Source organism: Arachis hypogaea, chromosome 17 (assembly GCF_003086295.3).
Source record: "Arachis hypogaea cultivar Tifrunner chromosome 17, arahy.Tifrunner.gnm2.J5K5, whole genome shotgun sequence".
Classification (NCBI taxonomy): domain Eukaryota; kingdom Viridiplantae; phylum Streptophyta; class Magnoliopsida; order Fabales; family Fabaceae; genus Arachis; species Arachis hypogaea.
Window position 1 is genome coordinate 109625054 of NC_092052.1, and position 22920 is coordinate 109647973.

General features: G+C 33.8%; 1 protein-coding gene and 1 long non-coding RNA gene across 7 annotated transcripts; one reads left to right on the forward strand and one right to left on the reverse strand.

Moving 5' to 3' along the window:
- The first annotated feature begins 7971 nt into the window (after positions 1-7971).
- LOC140172932 (ultraviolet-B receptor UVR8-like) lies at positions 7972-19766 on the forward strand. Of its 6 annotated transcripts, XR_003815219.2 has the most exons (10): positions 7972-8521; positions 8605-8795; positions 9424-9601; positions 9809-9870; positions 9960-10388; positions 11297-11469; positions 16268-17386; positions 17534-17593; positions 17912-17989; positions 18124-19766. XR_003815219.2 is itself a non-coding variant. In XM_072223224.1 (9 exons), the coding sequence occupies exons 1-2, from the start codon at positions 8112-8114 to the stop codon at positions 8657-8659; spliced, it is 465 nt and encodes a 154-aa protein (XP_072079325.1). In that variant the 5' UTR covers positions 7972-8111; the 3' UTR covers positions 8660-8795; positions 9424-9601; positions 9809-9870; positions 9960-10388; positions 11297-17386; positions 17534-17593; positions 17912-17989; positions 18124-19766. The 6 variants fall into 6 exon arrangements, 1 of the variants encoding a protein (XP_072079325.1); XR_011875499.1 differs by having other exon boundaries at positions 11297-17386; positions 17534-17764; XR_011875501.1 differs by having other exon boundaries at positions 11297-17078; positions 17534-17764.
- Positions 19767-20614: 848 nt separating this feature from the next.
- Positions 20615-21675, reverse strand: LOC140180839 (uncharacterized). The gene is made up of 3 exons (XR_011874839.1): positions 21531-21675; positions 21045-21101; positions 20615-20932 (listed from the first exon to the last, which is right to left on the reverse strand). It is a non-coding gene; the product is annotated as an uncharacterized lncRNA (long non-coding RNA).
- Positions 21676-22920: the final 1245 nt, after the last annotated feature.

Here is a 22920-nt window from a genome sequence, read left to right on the forward strand (position 1 = left end):
TGAGGACATGCTAGTGTTTAAGTGTGGGGAGGTTGATAAACCACTATTTAATGGTTTATCTTGTGCTCAATTGAGTGGATTTTATCAACTCTTTACCCACTTATTCATACTATTTGCATGATTTTACATTTGCCTTCCTAATTATGTGCTTTGATTGAAAACATGCTTCTTTGATCTTAATTTGCTTATTATTAATCCTCTTTTATTACCATTAGATGCCTTGATATGTGTGTTAAGTGTTTTCAGATATTATAAGGCAGGAATGGCTCAGAGGATGGAAAGGAAACATGCAAAAGTGGAAGGAATACAAGAAGTTGGAGAAATTGCTAAGCTGTCCAGCCTGACCTCTTCGCACTCAAACAGCTATAACTTTAGCTACAGAGGTCCAAATGATGCGGTTCCAGTTGCGTTGGAAAGCTAACATCCGGGGCTTCGATTTGATATATAATATGCTATAGTTTCCCTGATGCTAGGCGATGCGACCGCGTGATCCATGCGGCCGCGTCGCAGTGACGGAAATCCAGCGTGGCAAAATTCGAAACCAGCGAATTCTGGACTGTTTCTGACCCAGTTTGCGGCCCAGAAAACACAGATTAGAGGCTATAAAGTGGGGGACTGCATCCATTTATAAGGAGGCTTTCACAATTCACAATTTTAGGAGTAGATGTAGTTTTTAGAGAGAGAGGTTCTCTCCTCTCTCTTAGGATTATGATTTAGGATTTCTCTTAGTTTTATGAGTGACTCTCAATCCCAGGTTCTTTATTTTTATTTATTTTCCCAATTTAATTTATGAACTCTTTATGTTTAGATTGATCTTCTATTATTAATGCAATTCAAGGTAATTTCAGATTTAATTTTGCTTTGCTTTATTTATAAGTGCTTTCAATTTAACTTACACATTTTCTTCCCTTTTGGCTTTGGTTAAATAATTGGTGACTCTTGAGTTATCAAACTCATTGTTGATTGAGAATTGGGATTCTTCAAGAATTAATTCATCCACTTAACTTACCTTCATAGTTAGAGGTTAATAAGATGGGAGAAAAATCCAATTCTCATTATAATTGATAAGGATAACTGGGATAGGACCTCCAGTCTTCATACCTTGCCAAGAGTTTATTTTACAGTTAATTATTTATTTTTATTGCTTTAAAAATATACCTGTGCACATTGCCCAAACTCCAAATTTCTCAAAACCCCCAATTTACAATCTTCATAACCAATAATAAGAACATACTTCCCTGCAATTCCTTGAGAAGACGACCCAAGGTTAAATACTCAGTTATCAATTTTAAAAGGGGTTTGTTACTTGTGACAACCAAAAACGTTTGTACGAAGGGATTTTTGTCGGTTTAGAGACTATATCTACAACGCGACTGTTTTTATGACATTCTTTACTGGCAAAAATCTCTAACGTCACTGGGCGTAGTGACAGACGCAAAAAGATAGTAAATCTTATTCTGGTACGATTGAGAACCTGCAGATGATTAGCTGTGTGGTGACAGCGCACCTGGACCCTTTTCACTGGAAGGATGGATGGTAGCCATTGACAACAGTGATCCACCAACACACAGCTTGCCATAGGAGGACTTGCGTGCGTGAATCAGAAAACAGAGGAAAGCAGAATTTCAGAAGACAAAGCATCTCCAAAACTCCAACATATTCTCCATCATTGCACAATAAGTATTTATTTTTATGCCCTCTCATTTTTTACAATTGAACTTGAAAACACTGTTGTTGGCATCCTGACTAAGAATAATAAGATAACCATAGCTTGCTTCAAACCAACAATCTCCGTGAGATTCGACCCTTACTCACGTAAGGTATTACTTGGACGACCCAGTGCACTTGCTGGTTAGTTGTGCGAAGTTGTAAGAGAGTAATGTGAACATTGACATTACAATTTCGTGCACCAAGAACACCAAACTTAAAAGTTTGACAGAAGATTTAATCAAAGAAAAATTATTTTTGAAAAAGTTTTAAAAGGAAGATACCCAATTACCAAGAACATAAGCACAACGCTCTAGCCAACTGAACTATAAATTTAACGTGTTTTAGAAAAAAGGTATTTAATGTATATAAAATTTTTTGAATACTGATAATTTGAAAAGGCATAACAAAAACAAGAAAAGACACAGAACATGAAAAACTAAAGATCAAACAAGAAAAATAGCAAGAACAACTTGAAGATCAAGAAAGAACAATGAACACAAATTTCGAAAATTTAGAGGAAAATAAAAACATGCAATTGACACTAAACTTAAATTATGAAACTAAACTCAAACAGAAAAACTCAATTATTAGTTTATAAAAATTTTCAAAAAAATTGAAAAAGAAAATAAGGATTTAAAAAATTTCAACCAAAAACGATAATAGAAGACTCTAAAAAAAAAAGAAGAAAAATTTTTCCTAATCTAAGCAACAAAATAAGCTATCAGTTATCCAAACTCGAACAATCCTCGGCAACGGCGCCAAAAACTTGGTGCACGAAATTGTAAATCACACTTTTTACAACTTGTACCACTAACTAGCAAGTGCACTGGGTCATCCAAGTAATACCTTACGTGAGTAAGGGTCGAATCCCACGGAGATTGTCAGCTTGAAGCAAGCTATGGTTATCTTGTAACTCTTAGTCAGGATATCAATTATGATTATCAGTTTGAATTGCAAAAAATAAAAGAGCATGAAATAAATACTTGTTATGCAGTGATGGAGAATATGTTGGAGTTTTGGAGATGCTTTGTCTTCTGAATCTCTGCTTTCCTACTGTCATCTTCTTCACGCACGTAAGGCTCCTTCCATGGCAAGTTGTATGTTGGTGGATCACCGTTGTCAATGGCTACCATCTGTCCTCTCAGTGAAAAAGGTCCATATACATGACTAATCATCTATTGGTTCTCACTTGTGATGGAATAGGATCCATTGATCCTTTTGCGTCTGTCACTACGCCCAGCACTCGCGAGTTTGAAGCTCGTTACAGTCATCCCTTTCCGGATCCTACTCAGAATACCACAGACAAGGTTTAGACTTTCTGGATCTCAAGAATGCTGCCAATGGATTCTAGCTTATACCACGAAGACTCTGGTCTCACGGATCTGAAAGTTTTGTTGTCAGGAGAGGCGATCAGACTCATGAGCTAGGAACCCAAGAGATACTCTTTCAATCTAAGGTAGAACGGAGGTGGTTGTCAGGCACGCATTCATAGGTTGATAATGGTGATGAGTGTCACGGATCATCACATTCATCATATTGAAGTGCGAATGAATATCTTAGATAGAAACAAGCGTGTTTGAATAGAAAACAGAAATAATTGCATTAATTCATCGAGACAAAGCAGAGCTCCTCACCCCCAACAATGGAGTTTAGAGACTCATACTGTCAAAGATACAAAGTTTAGATCTAAAAATATCGTGATATCCAAAATAAATCTCTAAAAGTTTAAATACTAAACTAGTAACCTAGGTTTACAGAAAATGAGTAAACTACGATAGATAGTGCAGAAATCCACTTCTGGGGCCCACTTGGTATGTGCTAGGGCTGAGACTTGAGCTTTACACGTGCCTAGGCTGTTTCTGGAGTTAAACACCAGGTTGTAACCTGTGTTGGGCGTTTAACTCCAACTTGTAACCTGTTTCTGGCGTTTAACGCCAGAATGGAACATGGAACTGGTGTTAAACGCCAGTTTACGTCGTTTATCTTTGAGCAAAGTATGGACTATTATATATTGCTGGAAAGCCCTGGATGTCTACTTTCCAACGCAATTAAGAGCGCGCCAGTTTGACTCTTGTAGCTCCAACAAATCCATTTCGAGTGTAAGGAGGTCAGAATCCAACAATATCAGCAGTCTTTTTTTCAGCCTGAATCAGATTTTTGCTCAGATCCCTCAATTTCAGGCAGAGAATACCTGAAATCACAGAAAAACACACAAACTCATAGTAAAGTCTAGAAATGTGATTTTTGCATAAAACTAATAAAAATATAGTAAAACCTAACTAAATCATACTAAAGACTACCTAAAAATGCCAAAAAGCGTATAAGTTATCCGCTCATCAGCTCCTTTGAACTTGAACCCTTGTATTTTCCCTTGTTCTTCATCATCCTTCTAAATCTCTAGCAAAAAACACAACTCATCATCTGAAATACCATCACTAGACTCACTCTCTTTTAGTTCTATTTGTGACTTGAGGGCTATTTCCTTTTTTTTTTGAGTCTGTGTTTGTGTGTATGGTTTCATAGGCAAGGAGTTTTCCTCTCAGCTCATCATAGGTTATGGGACTTAAGTTGTTGCTCTCGATTAGGACAATGGCAGTGGTTTTCCATTCTTTTGTTAGGCTTCTAAGGAGTTTTCTCACCAAGGTTTGTTCTGCATAGTTTGTAACCATAGCATCAAGGTTGTTGATTATGATTAAGAATCTCTCAAACGCTTCATCAATGCTTTCTCCATCCTTCATGCTAAACATCCCGTACTCTTTTCGCAGCATATCAATCCTCATTTCTTTGACTTGTTTAGTGCCTTCTTGTGTAACCTGGAGTTTTTCCCAGATTTCTTTGGCTGTCTTGCATCTAGACACCTTCCGATACTCTTCAAAGCTGATAGCACAGTGAAGAAGGTTGATTGCTTTAGCATTAAGCTCCATCTTCTTTTTATCATCTTTATTCCATTCAGCTTCTTCTTTTGGAGTCACCAATCCATCAGCACTTGTTTTTGTTGGGATCTTGGGACCGCTCACAACGATCTTCCATATGTTGTAGTCAATGGATTGGATGAAGATCCTTATCCTTTCTTTCCAGTAGGCATAGTTCTTCCCGTTGAAGAAAGATGGCCGGTTGTTTGACTGGCCTTCAGTAAGGGTGTAGGCAACTGTGGTTGTGCCCAAGTTATTCACCATTGGATCTTTGCTCCAAGAGGTTAAGCTTGATTCTTGAGACCTTAGCTCCCGATACCAATTGAAGGTTGTGATAGGCTTAGAGAAGGGGGTTGAATCTATGCCTGCCTTTTATTTGATGTTTTTACCCTTTTTAAACAAACTTTCAATTCGGATTCTGTTTGTACTCAACAGCGGAAATTTATGTGACAATTTATTTTTGTCTCATGAATATCAGAAAACAGAACACAGCAGAGAAGAGAAAAGCTAACACCAGCATGTATCCTGGTTCGGTTGCATTGTGCTTTGCAACCTACATCCAATCTCCTCCATAACAGTGGAAGAATTTTCACTATAGTTAACAGTATTACATACACCAATTTCACAGGATTGACTCAATCCTTTCACACTCAAGTTATAACCTAACTTGACATTGGCTATGCTAATACTTAACTATTCACTCTCAGTGCTAACCCAACTAAGAAAGGGATACCTCACAGGTACAAGATACAAGACGTAGACATACCTAAAGAAATCTGAAAATAACTCTAGGCTTTTCTCTCAAGTGTATCACTTAGCCTTTTTCCACTCATGGCTTTTACTTGAACTTTCTCACAATGCCTTTTCTCACAAAAAATTATAGAAAGATAAACATAGAAAAGTACATTACAATCTGTAAAACATCAAGGAGATTGACTTCATCAGCAGCCTCTTTGCTATGTGCAAAACCAGATTCGCAAATCTCAGATACAGTTCTTCAGTATTGGCTGAATGCTTCTTTAAAAGAAAGCATTATCCAAGTAGAGGAACTTCTTTGCAAAACACTATTCTCAAACTCTGGTTTTTTCTCCTTGCTTCTGAATGAGCAGAAAGTCTTCTTTTATCTCCTTGCATGTTGCTAGTTCTTCTTCCAAGGTCAACACCTTGAGCCTTGAGCTTTACCAAACCACAGATTCACTTTTTCCCATTAAACCTTAGAGTAGAAACTTTGCTTCTGACTTCCTCATCATGACCGAAAGCCATAAAACAGCAACCACAAAAATCTTCCAATGGTCAACTTGATCTGAGCCCTTGAAAACCAACTTAGTCCCCAAGACATGTTTGAGACCATGGATTCACAGCAGAAAGGAACAGAAATCCTCTTTTCCATATAGCTCAAAATGGAGATACATAGAGTTGAAGATGAAGAGAAGAAAGTGTGTTGCATGTAAGTGGAAATGGGTTACCTTTAACCTAAGCTGGATTTGGTTTGATCTTGTTGATTTGACCTCAACGTTTCTTGCCTAACTTTCTCTTTCTTTCCTCTTCTTTCATAACTAGCTTAGGAACTAAGCACTTTTTTCTTGCTTCTGTGATTTGACTGAGACAGAGAAGTGTACGTTGCTTTTGGTTGAAGCACATGGAAAGAGTTTGAACCAAGTGAAGTACCAGGGCTTGGATCGGATCACTTCCTTTTTTGCCCGTTTTGATTTTTCCAGCCTTGTTTCCTTATGGGCTTCGTTTTTGTCATTAACCCATTAGCCTTGTTTTCTTTTTCATTCCATTTGGGCTGTAATTCAAATTTTGGCCTGCAACAATTTATAAATAATTAGTAATATGCAATTAATTTAATCAACACTAATTATTTATTTTGCCCAAAAATAATGTTTGTCATCACTAATTAATTTAGTTAATTTCTTAACTCAACAGTTATTTTGCATGCAAAATCTTCCTTGCAAGCAACTACAACTTAGAGCTGGATATTGCATCCAGAACTGGATCAGATGCTTTGGCTCGCCTCTGCAAGAGGCTCTGGTACATGAAAGTATTTTGTGATGCCAAAATGAAAAGAACTCCATGTGATCAACCCTTTTTAGTTTGGCCTCTCTTTGGCCTATAGTGACCTTACCCTCTAGATCTTGTAATCTTTTCCTCCATGAAAATTGCTTCAATTTTTTCAATTTTTAGATTTTCTAAATATTTATTATTATAAAAAGTATTATTCTGTTGGAGTGGTTTGTGAGAGTTGAAATTCGAGGTAGGTTGAAGCATTCAGAACTGAGTGCCTGTAAGCTCTCTCTGACTTGACTTCCACTCAGTTTACATTTACATTGTGTTTTATGTGTGATATTGCATGCTTGTGCTTTTGAGAAGCTTGGTGCTAATAATTTCTTGTAATTTACACACAATCATTTAAAACTATACCACAATAAATGATATCTTGCAATTTAATCATATTTATTTTATAGTTGAAATTGGAGTTCAGTGAATTATGATAGTTGTCTGTTATACTTTTTATTTGTTTTTGTTGACATGTGTAGGTGATGGTATTTAATGAAACGACGTAATTTTGAGTGAAAAAGTTTGTGTCGAAGATGAAGCCAGCAACAAAGGAAAGCAAAGATACAAATACAAATTATAGACATTGTGAATACTTCAGATTAAGCCTTGTCATGTACATAAGTATATATACGAGTTTGCTTAACCATTATTGTGAGTTCAATATCATCCATGTTTCTATTGCCAAAACTTATTATAAATATGATTATTGCTCCTTTGATTTGTAACTTGGAAGGCACAAAAGTACAATCGTAAAAGCTATTAATTCGTTGTTTAAGAAAATATTTGAACTGAAACTACTGACAACTGAAGTTTGTTTATTTGAACTTTCCCTCTTTTTTTTGGGTGAAATTTATGTTAAGAACGCATTAGCTTACATGATCATGAGCTTTTGCTTTCAAATTTGTTTTAATTGATCCAAACCAAGTAGCAGTTGTTACTAGTTTAATTTACTCATTTCACCAAAGGTAAAAAATGGGTAGAAGTTTTATGGATAAACTCCATGTATAGCCATCAAACGTATCCATGAAATTTATAGAGTTCATTTTATCTGAAAAATGCATCATTGGTCAAATGTAAAATTGCAAGAGCACTAGGATCAAAGAAAAAGAGAAGAAAGAAATTTTTGAAAGGAGAAACTGATGAGAAAGTTTCCATCTACAATTGCCATGCTCTTTCTGAATCAATCTAATGTTTCTTCACCTATGTACTTTTTTAAGTTTCTTGCTTAGTTGCTTTCCCCATTCTGTCTTTATGAATGTGCGTAATTGCAGAACATACTTTATCTTTGTGTAGTTTCTTATGGTTGTTTGATGAATTGAGAAATACATTATCTGAACAATTATGAATTTTTGCCATCTTTGACAATATTTACTCACATTTTTGTATTATTTACTTCCACCTTTCAGTTACACATGGGGGCTACGAAGCATGGGCCAGCTTGGACATTCTTCACTCCAGTATGGAGATAAAGAGTTATTGCCAAGAAGGGTGGTTTCCCTTGATGGTATTTTCATAAAGGATTTGGTGTGTGGCGGTGTACACACATCTGCTCTGACTCAGGAAGGGGCACTTTACGCTCGGAGTGGCGGTCAATCCGGGCAATTAGGCCTTGGCCCCCAAACTGGGTTGTTCTCGTTCGTCACTAATAACTCTCGTACATTTTTCCGGAACATCCCAGTTTTGGTTGTTCCAAAAGGTGTGAAGCTTGTCGCCTATGGACATTCCCACACGCTTATTTCAATGAGGGATGGTAAAATTCATGGATGGGGTTACAATAGTTACGGTCAGGTAGCCAACGAGAAATCTACATATGCTTGGTACCTGTCACCTGTTGACTGGTACTGCATCTATCTGTAGCGTAAGTAAAATCCTCATTCTTCATGTCTGCATAGGTTTTTATGTGAAAATTTCCAAATCACAGGTGTGTTGGGGAGGTCCGAAAACTAGCTGCTGGTGGGGTCATTCATCTGTATTGACTAATGCTTGTTCGTTAAAAGAGTTATGCGAGCTTATACTCGCAGAGACTCTGACTTTATCTGATGCGGCCAAGGTTGAGGATATTGCATCCAGAACTAGATCAGATGCTTTGGCTCGCCTCTGCGTGAGACTCAGGTACACAAAAGTATTTTGTGATGCCAAAATGAAAAGAACTACACAACTTGCTGGTACTTATGTACCGTGCTAAGCGTCAAAATGTTTCTAAGCTATGCAAAACTGAACCTGAGGAGAGTTCTACTTGTCAATCATGTTTATGTTAGAAGTTAGAACATCAATTTAGAAGTTATCTGTTAATATCTTTTTGGCTTCATTGACTTTGTTGTCATTGACTTTATGAAACTTGAGTTCAAAATCCATTCATGATTGTGGGAAAAAAGAAGGCCCTCCATAATAATTGGTGACATTTATCCCTGCATTCCCTTTTCTTGTACTGAGTTGTGGCTTTTTCATTAAATCACTTTTTTTTCTGAGCTATGTTTAGCTATCACAGTAACTCGGATCTCTGACTCAGTTTTGAATTCTGTGTTTCTTCAATTTTTGGCCTCAATATTTGCTTAAGTATTTATCTATTTGCATCCGCAACCATTGAAACATGTTCATTTTTTATTTGTATTATTTTTCACCATTTTGGTGCATAACAAAGCTTCCATATTTATAGAGAGGCCCTAATGGCAATCTCAATGTGATTTAAATGCTAATTGCAAAACAGCAGTTACTATGTTTTAGCGTCTTGATGATTCAGGAAACATATGACGTTTCCTCTAGCAACGGTCTTCTCTTGTGACGTCTCCTCCGGCGACGGTCTCCTCTTGTGACGTCTCCTCTGGCGACAATTTTCTCCTCCGACGTTCTCCTACGCAGCAATCTCGTCCATCGAGCTACAGTGCTGCGAGTTTCTCCTCCGGCGGCAGACTCGCGAGGTAGGTTCTTCTCCCTTTTTTCATTTGTTCTCTTGAAAATATTTCATTCTGATCAATTGTCTTAGGCTTGCTTAGATTGAATGAAAAAATTTAATTAAATTGGTTTAAATCTCAGCATAGTAGTCAAAATAGGTTGCTTACTATTCTTTTTATTTTGCTTTTAATGTTTCTTGATTTTTAGCTGTTTCTTGTTCTAATTTGGGGCAGATAATGGTTTGATTGGTTAATTTGATGGTGGATTCTACTCTGCTTATCTTATTGTCGAGAAGGTAGTGTGTGTGACTTCTTAGTTGCATTCTCTTGATTTGTTGTTTTTCTGACTTTTAATGGGTTTCATATGCATGTGAATGGCAATTAGATTGTTGTTTCTACCATTGATCTGATAAGCAATATGTATGGGAAGCAGTTGCTGACAGTAACTATGTGATTACACTCTACTTAAAAGTAAGTCACATTTCTTTCACTTTTTTTTCTTCTTTGATTAAAATGTTCAATCACTTTCTAAGTTGTTGAACTCTTGGGTTATAACTTATATCTCTTGATCTTTTCAATGTAGACATTCAATTAAACCACTAATTCTATATATGTCATTGACTCCTTTCCTGCTTTTTTCCTTCCTTTATTATTACTTTGGTTTAGGCACTTAACATTGTTTTAGACTTGCTAATAACCTTGTTGAAAATTGTTTGGCTCTCTGCGACGATTCCAAGCTTTTGCCCTTGTGCTCCAAGCTCATCTCTCTCTGCATCTCCTCACTCTCCTCCAACTCTGTGCTGTTCGCAACAAGGTTTGCCAATTCTCCATTTATCAGTAATTTCGAGTGTTTGCTTTTATAATTGAAGATGTTGTTGCTGATGTGTGTTGATTTTGCAAAACTGAATCTATCTTCCGATTTAGTTAATTTGTGTGTTTCATACTTTGAGTTTTCTATATTTTTATTTTTATGATAAAGATTTTTTGTTCAATTAATTTATTCTTTTCTTGTACTACTTGTAGTTTTGTATCACTTCTTTTGTGACCTTTAGGTTTTTGAGTTGAATTCTCTATGTCACTTTCTCAGCAGGACTTTTTTCTTGTAAGAATTGTTTCCATGATACCCCCATATAATATAATCTTATTTATAAAGCTCAACTGCCGGGAAGTTTCAATATTTTGTTGAATTTGCTTAAGTTTACTACATTGATGTAATTATTTAGTTTTGACTTAATCCTATTGGCAATTCGTTTTATAAATTTTTGTATCAAATGATGTAGGAATGCCCTATTTTTCTTGCTAGTAGTAATTCTTAATGATATTACCATGTTAGACTTTCAAAAGTAATGTGAGTTTTCTTTCCTCATTTGAGTTGATCATGAATGAAAGAATTCTAATGTTCCTACTACTCATTTTCAATTCTTTGTTAGTTGTCACAGCAAGAACAGCAAATCAAGATTGTAAGTTTGGTTTTTCAATACTGTTGTGTCAATCGGATACTTTCTCCTCACCCAAAAGGCATTTTTTTATACACATTGTACAGCTAAGAGTTTATAGTCTATAGATTTAGGATACTTGGTTTTTCAACTTTCTGTCTCGTGTAAGTAGTTAAGAAGTTAGACTATTTTTCTTATTAATAGAATTAATCAAATGTATAACTCAGAATTTTAACTATTGTGATGATAATAAAATGGTGATTTTGTTTATTATATTGTTTAACAGTGAGAACAGGTGGTCAGCACAACAAGAGGAATATTGTTTCTTCAGACAACTTTCCAGGACAACGGCGGACGACTTATAGTTCAAGATCACTGAAGCCTACTTATACACGGTTTCCATTTAGTACGAGAGCATGTTCTGCTCAGACTGCAACTTTTATATGTGCTACAGCTTTGGTATGTTGTTTACTCTCTCTATGTCCTCCTTTTTTTATTTTTTAAATTTTGATTTATCATCATTGGAGCTTTAGCCGTCCCTGCATAGTGAGAAAAGCTCAAAAAAAAGCTCAGTTGTTTATCTTCTCGAGTGCTCCCTCTTTACCTAGAAATCATGATATTTTCTAATTCCAGTATTCCACTCGTTTATGTGTTTGAAATTGGAGTATAACCACCATGTAAATTATATTTGTCTTCTACTCACATATAATGCATATAATTACATTACATTTGGGAGACAGCTTTATTAGATACGGATTGTGTTTTAATAGTCATCTCTGACAAATGGTTAAAATGAAATGAATGGCTGAAAATTCATATCTTGTTTGTTGCTTTTGGTTTGTAAGCTTTCTAGCTTGAGGAAGTCTGGCTGGTGTTAAACATCACACATAACTAGATCCATGTTCGTTATTGATAGTGTGCACTCACCGACAGGACACTTAGAATACTATTGTTTGCTCATTGCGGTGACATACCTAATTTGGTGGACTTTTAAAAAAAGAGAAATACACAAATCACTTGGGGTTTAAATATAGTTATTAACTTCTATGCATTGTGCTGAGACATCCAATTTGAATGCACACTTGATGTCATAGTGGGAAGAAAAATATATTAGCATTGCTGTTAGCATATATTAATTTGAATGCACACTTGATGTGTCCTTTTATTTGTTATTTTGCATTGCTATTAGCATATATTAGTTGTTTCATTTGCATTCTGTTTTTTTTTTGTATATATTTCTTTACCAGTAATCATTGACCTGAAAAGAATTTTACAAGAAAAAACTACGAGATACTCCTGAATTAAATGTTTGAACAATTAACTATGATAAAAAAAATTCTCACAGCTAAATAAATTTAACTTCTTTATTGGAGTTGCTCATTAAAAAAAATTGCAACTAAATGCATTACTATACTACAACAAAACTTATTCTAAATGGCTTATGATTTAACTCAATTTTAACGAAGGAGAAGTCACCACAACTTAAGTATTTGAGTATTTGAAGATTTAATCTCATTTTTATTGCTAATTTACTATTTTGGTTTTCACTTCTCACTTTCTATTTCTTTTAGATTACTCTTTCCAGTTTTAGTAGAACAGTTGTTTGCTACTTTCTTCTTTGTTTACCCGTTCTTATTATTTGTGTTTTAAATATAAGATGAGCACGAAATATAATTTTTTTAGTGTAGATAACATTTTGTAATTTGTATGCATATATGATTATCTACTAAAAAATTTTTCTAAAATGTCTTCTAGAGATTATTTTTTCTACCCATAAAATAGATTGATATGGACTGAATGAATTGATATGCGCAGAAAAGAGTCCTGCCATACAACTTATGATATTGTGAACTAGATTGAAAATGTGTTTATAAAAATATTTGTTGAAAACTATATTCAAAAAATAAGGGGTTTTGAAGGGTTTGTAATTCTGAATATTGCCACCAATATGGCAGCTTGACACATGCATGATAATCTAGGCATATTTTTATTAGTAGCCACTTTTGCTTTTTAATATTTAATTTTAAATAGTAAAATTATATAAATTTCATCATTTTGCATTTTAAATTGATAGAAAAATATAAATAGGACAGCGAAGAATAAAAAGAAATGTTATTTTAAAGATATTTACTATTATATAAATGACAGTATTCTCAATTAAATTTTCAGGATTTCTATTTTTAAATTTTTGTTATAGAAAAATGAAAACAAATTGACATCATTTAATATTTCTTTTCCAATTAATTAAGGGTTCATAATTATAGAGAAAATGAGAAAATAGAGAAAGGGTTCCGCATTATATTTGTCTTTTAGTGGTGGCATACAGGAATCATTATTAATATTAAATTATGGTGGATACTACCATGAAGATTTCATTATTGTCTTTATATGAAGATGCTTCTTTTTTACCATTAGATGATGAAATGTATGGTTTGATTTTGATGTGTTACAAAAGTGTTATTTTTTTTAAAGTGTGGCTAAACAAACAAAGTACACTTTTAACACAAAAATCTTCATAAAAAGATGTTTTTAGTATCTTCATTTGAGTAGTTGCCTTAAATTATTAATGCACCTTTGTCACATCACCTCTTTAGTTATGGTATGCTTCGAATTTAGCAAACTATTTCAATATTGTATTGTAAGATTTTGATCCATATGGGTGACATCATATGCGATTTATCTATTTTAATTTTAAATCGTTTGCAGATTTAATAATAAATAACAAGGGTATTACTAATGGTATGAATTAAGTTACCTTCATTTATTTGAGTAAATAAGTAATTTACTTTATTTAAATAAAAAAGGGCCAAAAAATGTTTATTTTCTTTTCCATAATTTTGTAAGCAATTAGATCATTCCATAAAACAATTCTTTTTTAATCAAGGCTAATGGCCCGTGTCACAAACATGATTTTTTGGCAGGTAAATAATTACAGTGACCTTAAGATAAATACACTCTCGTTAGACCAAATAATTAAGCTTTCCAATGACCTCATATTACACCACATGTTAATAATGCTATTGACCAATCAAACCATATTCATGCTTAGCTACTAACACCTATGCTACCAGAGAAGTCACCTATTTATGATCAACTATTTGTAATTATATGAAAGCTTTAAAACGTGATCACAAATTATGCAACGTGATGAAAACGTGCTGTCATACTTTGTTACTTATTTTCTAAGTATAATGATATTGTTAATCAAGCATACATATTAGGTTATATAAGAAAATTAGTTAGCTATGTAGCTCAGTGCCAGGAGGAGAAAAAAATTCACCAAAATGGAACAGTCTGGGTATGGAAGTATGGCAAAGATAAAAGAATGGAATAGCTTATAGGTATCTCTCTCTTTCGTTTAGAAGAAAAAAGAAAAGAAAAGATAGGGATGCTAATGCTATTATAAATAACTGGTGAAGGAACAGTGACGGTAAGCAATTAAGCACAATCTCCTCTAAGATTTTTACACTTACAACATTATCTTTTTAAATTATTTTTTAAAGTAATCCAAATATCTATCTTGTCAAGCATTATTATTACTCCTAGTAATTTTAAAAAATAATAATTTTTTTTCAATAGTAATATAAATTACTAATAATTTTATTAGCTAATATGTCAATTCTAGATGTATATATCTACTTTAGTTTACTAAATAATAAATAATTAACACATTTCATTAAATGACATAGCATAATGCTAGTGGTGCCATTATAATAATTAAAAAAAAAACTTCAATGTCAGGAAGGCATCAATGCAATGTGCAATAGTTAGTCAAATAAGAACAACTTTGACGGACACCGGACGCAATAGTTGAGGATTAGAAGTTAGTCTAATAATTGCAATAAACACAATAAAAACGTGCAATAATAAGATAAGTGTATGTGAGAATGCTAAATGGTGTTGAGCACATATTATTTGAGATATGGGTCTATTTACTGTGTAAACATCACGTAGATTTTTTTGGAGCCCAGGGGTGGACAATCTTTAGAAAAAAATAATTAATTAATATTGTGTTTATTTTAATTATTTAAAAAAAGGTCAAAAAGTGTTTATTTTCTTTTTCATAATTTTGCACACAATTAGATAATTCTATAAAACAATTCTTTTCTAGTCAAGACCAATGGCCTAGGTCACAAACATTATTTTTTGGCAGGTAAATTTTTTTATTGACCTTACAGTAACCTTAATGTTTTTTATCATCCTGTTTTGATGATGTCACTTTTTTTTTTCTAAAAGCCCAAATACAATATAAAAAAGGCGTCAGTTACCTTATCAAGAAGAAGAATAATATTATAATTTTCAAATAATAATAATAATAAACCGTCATCCTGTTACTATTTGAGTGACAGCAATATCTATAATCCCAAATGAACATGTGAAAAACACACAAATTCTACAATGAAAACTCCAAGATAAATACACTCTCTTTAGACCAAATAATTAATATTTTCGATGACAACCTCATATTACACCACATGTAATAATGCTATTGGCCAGTTAAACCATAATCATGCTTAGCTACTAACATCTATGCTACCAAAAAAAATAACCTATTTATAATTATATAAAAGCTGTAAAACGTGATCACAAACTTTTTTTTTTCTTTTGGCTTTAATTTTGCACCCTCCTTTTTTTGTGAGGTGCTTTTTCTTTTGGATTTTCTTTTAATGTTGCAAAAGTTGAATATAGTGATGAGCTCAAAGCATCCATCCAGGGATGAAACCACTTACTTGTTGAGCTTGAGTTGTTGTTGTTGTTGCAGTTATCTGATCTGGTCCTACCCCATTGTACATATAGTCACTGCTGCATAATTACAACACAAATATTAGAACATTATTTTATTTAAATAACTAATTCAAATTTGATGCATTTATATCCAAATAGTATACACATCAACAATAAACAACATCAACAAAGTTTTATTATCTCATCAGATGAAGTCGGCTGTATGAATCAAATGGTATCATTCATATCATGTCTATAGAATAGAATCGACTACACTTAATGAGTTAAGACTCTTTTATTGTTATTTGTTGTAGATACATCAACGATAAATATTTTAAAATAAAAATAAAAAACAAATCATATATTAAAGAGTTTTATTAGGTATATTTATTTATCTAAATGATTGATCGGCTCACTCATCATCTAATTATTAGATTTTACATAGCATTTGATTTATAACAAGTATAACAAATACTTCTTTTAATAATTATATTGATCAATATTTTAATTAATTGTTACCCAATCTGCAAAGTGGGGTTGCATTCCAGAGGCTGGAAGATGCCCTGAGAGGAGTGAGCATTGTGTGGAGCAGCATATTGATGCATACTTTGATTACCAGCTTCCCATGATTGCTGCCTATATTGATTCTTTGAATTGATTTCATCCAGCTATTTAACAAACTGTAACCATGAATTTCATCGTCATCTTCTGTAAAAGATAGATTATTAGTGTGGACAATGGTATGAATTAAGTTACCTTCATTTATTTGAGTAAATAAGTAATTTACTTTATTTAAATAAAAAAGGGCCAAAAATGTTTATTTTCTTTTCCATAATTTTGTAAGCAATTAGATCATTCCATGAAACAATTCTTTTCTAATCAAGGCCAATGGCCCGTATCACAAACATTATTTTTTGGCAGGTAAATAATTACAGTGAGCTTAGGACAAATACACTCTCGTTAGACCAAATAATTAATCTTTCCAATGACCTCATATTACACCACATGTTAATAATGCTATTGACCAATCAAACCATATTCATGCTTAGCTACTAACACCTATGCTACCAGAGAAGTCATCTATTTATGATCAACTATTTGTAATTATATGAAAGCTTTAAAACATGATCACAAATTATGCAACATAATCAAAACGTGCTGTCATACTTTGTTACTTGTTTTCTAAGTATATTGATATTGTTAGTCAAGCATACATATTAGGTAATATAAGAAGAGTAGTTAGCTATATAGCTCAGTTCCAGGAGTAGAAAAAGAATTCACCAAAATGGAACAGTCTGGGTATGGAGGTATGGCAAAGATAAAAAATGGAATGGCTGTAACAGGTATCTCTCTCTTTCGTTTAGAAGAAAAAAGAAAAGAAAAGATAGGGTGGCTAATACTATTATAAATAACTGGTGAAGGAACAGTGACGGTAAGCAATTAAGCACAATCTCCTTTAAGATTTTTACACTTACTATGGAAATTGTAAGTACACAATTCTGCTCCTCACTGCTTCTTCGCCAGCGGCCTCCGATGCACGCCTCGTTTCAGTAACAGAGTGTGGTTAAAAACCCAAACTCTGCTGCCCAATTTTTCCCAATAGAATACAGAAGCGTGCTCGCTACCGTCAGTTTGAGGAGTAGGGACGTGGGTGAGTTGAATTGGGTTGGGTGGGAATAAGGTTTCTGTTTATTGGGTCTGGGTCCATTATGGCCCACGGTCCTGACAAAAAAAACTACCCTCTTCCCTCTAACCTTCCTTTACCGTAAATTAATTCTCTTTTGATTATTCTTTTCAGCAAGCTTATGATTCAGAGAGAAGTACTCCATATCTAACTCCGATGACCCACCCGAGCACTGTAAGTAGCCTTTCGTAATTATTTCATGTAAATTTTCTAGAGAGAAAATACTTGTTTGTTTTACAAGCAATATTCTGAGTGTGGTTAAAAACCCAAACTCTGCTGCCCAATTTTTCTCAATTGAATACAAAAACGTGCTCGCTGGCGTCAGTTTGAGAAGCATGGATGTTGGTGAGTTGAATTGGGTTGGGTGGGAATAAGGTTTCTGTTTATTGGGTCTGGGTCCATTACGTCCCATGGTCTTGACAAAAAAAACTACCCTCTTCCCTCTAACCTTCCTTTACCCTAAATTAATTCTCTTTTGATTATTCTTTTCAGCAAGCTTATGATTCGGAGAGAAGTACTCCACATCTAACTCTGATGACCTATCTAACACCGATGACCCACCTGAGCGCTGTAAGTTGCCTTTCGTAATTATTTCATGTAAATTTTTCTAGAGAGAAAATACTTGTTTGTTTTACAAGCAACATTCTGAGTATGGGTTGGAGCAATATTTTTTGCGTTCATATAATTACTCCATTTTTTTGCAGCAATCTTCTCAGTATGGGTTCCGTTTATCAAGAATTAGCTTATATATTTGGGAATGTTGGTGAATCATCAAGAAAATGGATCCAAGGATGCGAGGTTTCATTCTACTGGTTTCTGCAGTAGTCGTGTTGGAACTACTGCATTTTATTAGCCTTCCTAAATTTGACAAAAATAAGGTTCTCAATTTTCAGGAAGGTTTTGCTATGTCTTTTACTTCGATGGTACCGATTTCTGTAGTGTCTTGGAGCTTTATTATAAATTTAATTTTAATAAAACGAATTTATCCTATGCTCCAATGTTTGGAGCTAATATTTTGGGCATTAGCCCCTTTGCATGTAATTTCTGATTTGGTACATAGAACTGAGAAAAGTTGGGTAACAGTGAATTCGTATACCATACCAATGTTATGGTTTACGATCTTAGGAGGCGTTTTGATAGCTCTAATGTTAGGTTTTATAGTATTTTTAATCTCTTTTTTATTATGGTTAGATAACAAAAGGAAAGGATTAGCTTTTCAAAGTGTTAGTTTTATCCAGGCTAGTATATGTGTGTAAATATATGTATACAATTGTAATTTAATGTAATTTACTAATGAAGTATTTAATTAATTAATTATTTTTGTTTATTTTAATTAATTAATCATTATGCGATTGCTTGCTTAAAAACTGACTTGCCCTGATGCAGCAAATCCTTCCCAATATTTTTAGCCATCTCCTTGTTACTTTCATAATTCATACATTTAATTTGTTATTTTGCATGCAAAATCTTCCTTGCAAGCAACTACAACTTAGAGCTGGATATTGCATCCAGAACTGGATCAGATGCTTTGGCTCGCCTCTACATGAGGCTCTAGTACATGAAAGTATTTTGTGATGCCAAAATGAAAAGAACTCCATGTGATCAACCCTTTTTAGTTTGGCCTCTCTTTGGCCTATAGTGACCTTACCCTCTAGATCTTGTAATCTTTTCCTCCATGGAAATTGCTTCAATTTTTTCAATTTTTAGATTTTCTAAATATTTATTATTATAAAAAATATTATTCTGTTGGAGTGGTTTGTGAGAGTTGAAATTCGAGGTAGGTTGAAGCATTCAGAACTGAGTGCCTGTAAGCTTTCTCTGACTTGACTTCCACTCAGTTTACATTTACATTGTGTTTTATGTGTGATATTGCATGCTTGTGCTTTTGAGAAGCTTGGTGCTAATAATTTCTTGTAATTTACACACAATCATTTAAAACTATACCACAATAAATGATATCTTGCAGTTTAATCATATTTATTTTATAGTTGAAATTGGAGTTCAGTGAATTATGATAGTTGTCTGTTATACTTTTTATTTGTTTTTGTTGACATGTGTAGGTGATGGTATTTGATGAAACGACGTAATTTTGAGTGAAAAAGTTTGTGTCGAAGATGAAGCCAGCAACAAAGGAAAGCAAAGATACAAATACAAATTATAGACATTGTGAATACTTCAGATTAAGCCTTGTCATGTACATAAGTATATAACAAGTTTGCTTAACCATTATTGTGAGTTCAATATCATCCATGTTTCTATTGCCAAAACTTATTATGAGGAAAAAGGATAAGGCAATTGTAGATGGAAACTTTCTCATCAGTTTCTCCTTTCAAGAATTTTTTTCTTCTCTTTTTCTTTGATCCTAGTGCTCTTGCAATTTTACATTTGACCAATGATGTATTTTGCAGATAAAATGAACTCTGTAAATTTCATGGATAAGTTTGATGGCTATACATGGAGTTTATCCATAAAACTTCTACCCATTTTTTACCTTTGGTGAAATGAGTAAATTAAACTAGTAACAACTGCTACTTGGTTTGGATCAATTAAAACAAATTTGAAAGCAAAAGTTCATGATCATGTAAGCTAATGCATTCTTAACAGAAATTCAGGAAAAGTTCAAATAAACAAACTTCAGTTGCCAGTAGTTTCAGTTCAAATATTTTCTTAAACAACGAATTAATAGCTTTTACGATTGTACTTTTGTGCCTTCCAAGTTACAAACCAAAGGAGCAATAATCATATTCTTCAAATACTTGTATATACATGCATTATAAGCAAAGATGAAAACATGTGCACCCAAGTCAGATACATATTATGCAAAGACAAAATGGGAAACAACTCTAGCCAAGGACAATGTAACCTTAATGAAGTGCTTTACTTAAAAATATCCTTTGTTTCTTGTAAATTGAATGAAAACTGCAGTATTTCTTAGTAACTGTACCTTTTTATTTTAAGGTTAAGAACTCATAACATCATTAGTTGTAAATTGAATAAATTCAACCATAACTTAAAAATGTCAATAACCATTAGCTTATATGTGTCTAATTCAGATGGTAAAAACCTTGTTATTTAAAAGTTTGTAGTTAAAAAAAGTACTGCATCATAAAAATTCTGCAAGCGAAACTTCTTGACTGAAAAGTTAATGTAAAATTTAAGCAATAAAACCAAACATGTTAGTGACAACTTTTGGTGTAGGACACAACTCACAAGTATAGTGTGCATTAAATTACATACCAGCAAAGACATGGTCATTCACTTTATTATTAATAGTTGTAACTTTTAAGGAATAATTTACAATGGAGAAGAGGTAAGATGGATTGTTTTCATATTTGGTACAGTGGAGTATAGATCGCATGTCAAAGATCAACGTATTATTTGCAAGAACAAGGTTGTGTATGACAAAATGGGAAAGTTTATAACTGAGAAGTTTAACTTGTAGCAACTTCAAAAGCTCTCAGAAAGACCTCAGGGGGTTGGTTGAGCACCACTCAGCTTGTGATTCCCATTAATCTGCAAAATATGATTCAAATGAGTGAATTTGCTCGAAAGTGGCGACGATGAGAATGATGAGTGATGACCTTTTGTAATCTTAACAAACTGACTTGGATTTCTATACACTCACCACATAATATGGAACTCCTCCAATGTTACTTGAGTATGTTCTGAGTTCATCCTCAACCTATGTAGAGACATGGAATAGAAAGCAATATCAGTTGCCACGAAATCTTGTATAATTTGCAAACTCGTTCATGAAAACTACACAAATGTGCAATCTAACACAGTTGCAAGACATAAGGGTGTGTTTTGTTTCTGTGTCCTATTTTAGGATCTTGCAAAGGAAAAAATGGAAACAAAAAACATAATAGTATCATATTCATGATTTTCACTATTTTTTCTTTTTGATAAAATCCTAAAAACATAATACAATGAAAATGAAAACTGGAACAAGGCCTTAAGTTTTTAATGTTTTAACAAAAACAAGGCACATTAAGCATTTGAAAGTTAGAACATCGAACACCTAATAACCGAAGTATCATAAATGGAATATATTTTGGCAATACCCTGAATCTAAATCAAGCATGAGTGAGTTTGATTATAGAAAGGTTACCCCCTTCAATCCATTGTTGGGGTTCTTAAGAAAGTCATCTGCACCTTCTACACCAACCTTTGCAGCACATTCCAGAAGAAAGTTCCTGCATCCATATAGTATTAAGGGTATTCAGGATCATTCTAATGCAAAACAGATTATGTATGAAATTCATTGTCATTTCTTTGTATTGCAAAGTTATGTTGCTTGTTTATTGGGTTGCTTATGATCAAATTTGAGCTTAATTGTGATGAACTTGCGCATTGCATACCACATGTTCGATAAAATGCCTCAAAGAATATTTTGTTTGATTCATATGACTTAGCCATCATATGCTTTCAATTGATCTTTTGTTAGGCATATTGTATGAATTATGCAACTTCAATTCTGAATTTTGATTTCGATCAAATTGCTTTACTAATGCATTTCCTTGTTTCTATACTTTGAGTTCAACCACCTATATTTTTCAAAGATTTGTGTAACTTGTTAATGGGTGACTTTAGTTGCAAATGCATTGTGTTGGTAGAATATGAGTTTCATTGTTCATCTTGGAATTTAAATTGAGTAACCACTTTACAAATATTCAACTTTTGATGATGTCTTGATCAAACATCTTTTGGCTTCAAATTAAGAATGTTGTATATGTGATTACCACTTGTTGAGGATGAACAATTGACAATTTCCTTTTGGTGCTTACTTGGAGTTGCTTGCATTTCTTTGTTTTGTATTTGCAACTTGAGCACTTAGTTGGAAAACTTTGAACTTTGAGTTGCCTTAAGAGTGTGATTGCCGTTGTGTGCAGTCGGTGTGTGTGTTCCAACTGCGCGCACCATTGGAATGTACACACTGCCACTTTTGTGAACCACACTATCTTCAAGCTTCCAACTAAGAATTTGGTTTTCTTGAATTTATTAAGTGCTTCCTCATTGATATTAACTTACTGTTGTCCTATGACCTTGAAATTTTCTGTTCTTTTTTTCTCTAGGATGTGAAAGAAAGGGTAAGAAACCGGTCGCTTTACCGGTTGTGCAACCTACAACCCGCGCATCAAGACCATATTTCATGGATCGCCCGAGTGATAAACCGGATGTCTTAGTCAACCAGAGAGCCGAGTTCCAATATGACAAAATTGAGAAAAGGTCAATCCATTGGGAACGGACGCTTAAGGTTCCGATCAAGTACAAAACGGTCATCCATGAGCGGATTGTCTCACTTCATTGGGAGTTTCTTAAGCAAGACCTAATTGAAGTCAACAAAACCATGGTGCGGGAATTCTATGCCAACTACCAAAATTGGAAAGCGGAGTCGGTATTCCTCCAGGGAAAGAGGTTGGATACTTCCAAACGAGCTCTTGAAGCTCTGTTGAAGATCCCCCACATTCCGCCCGAGAAGGATGATTATTCAAGGATCA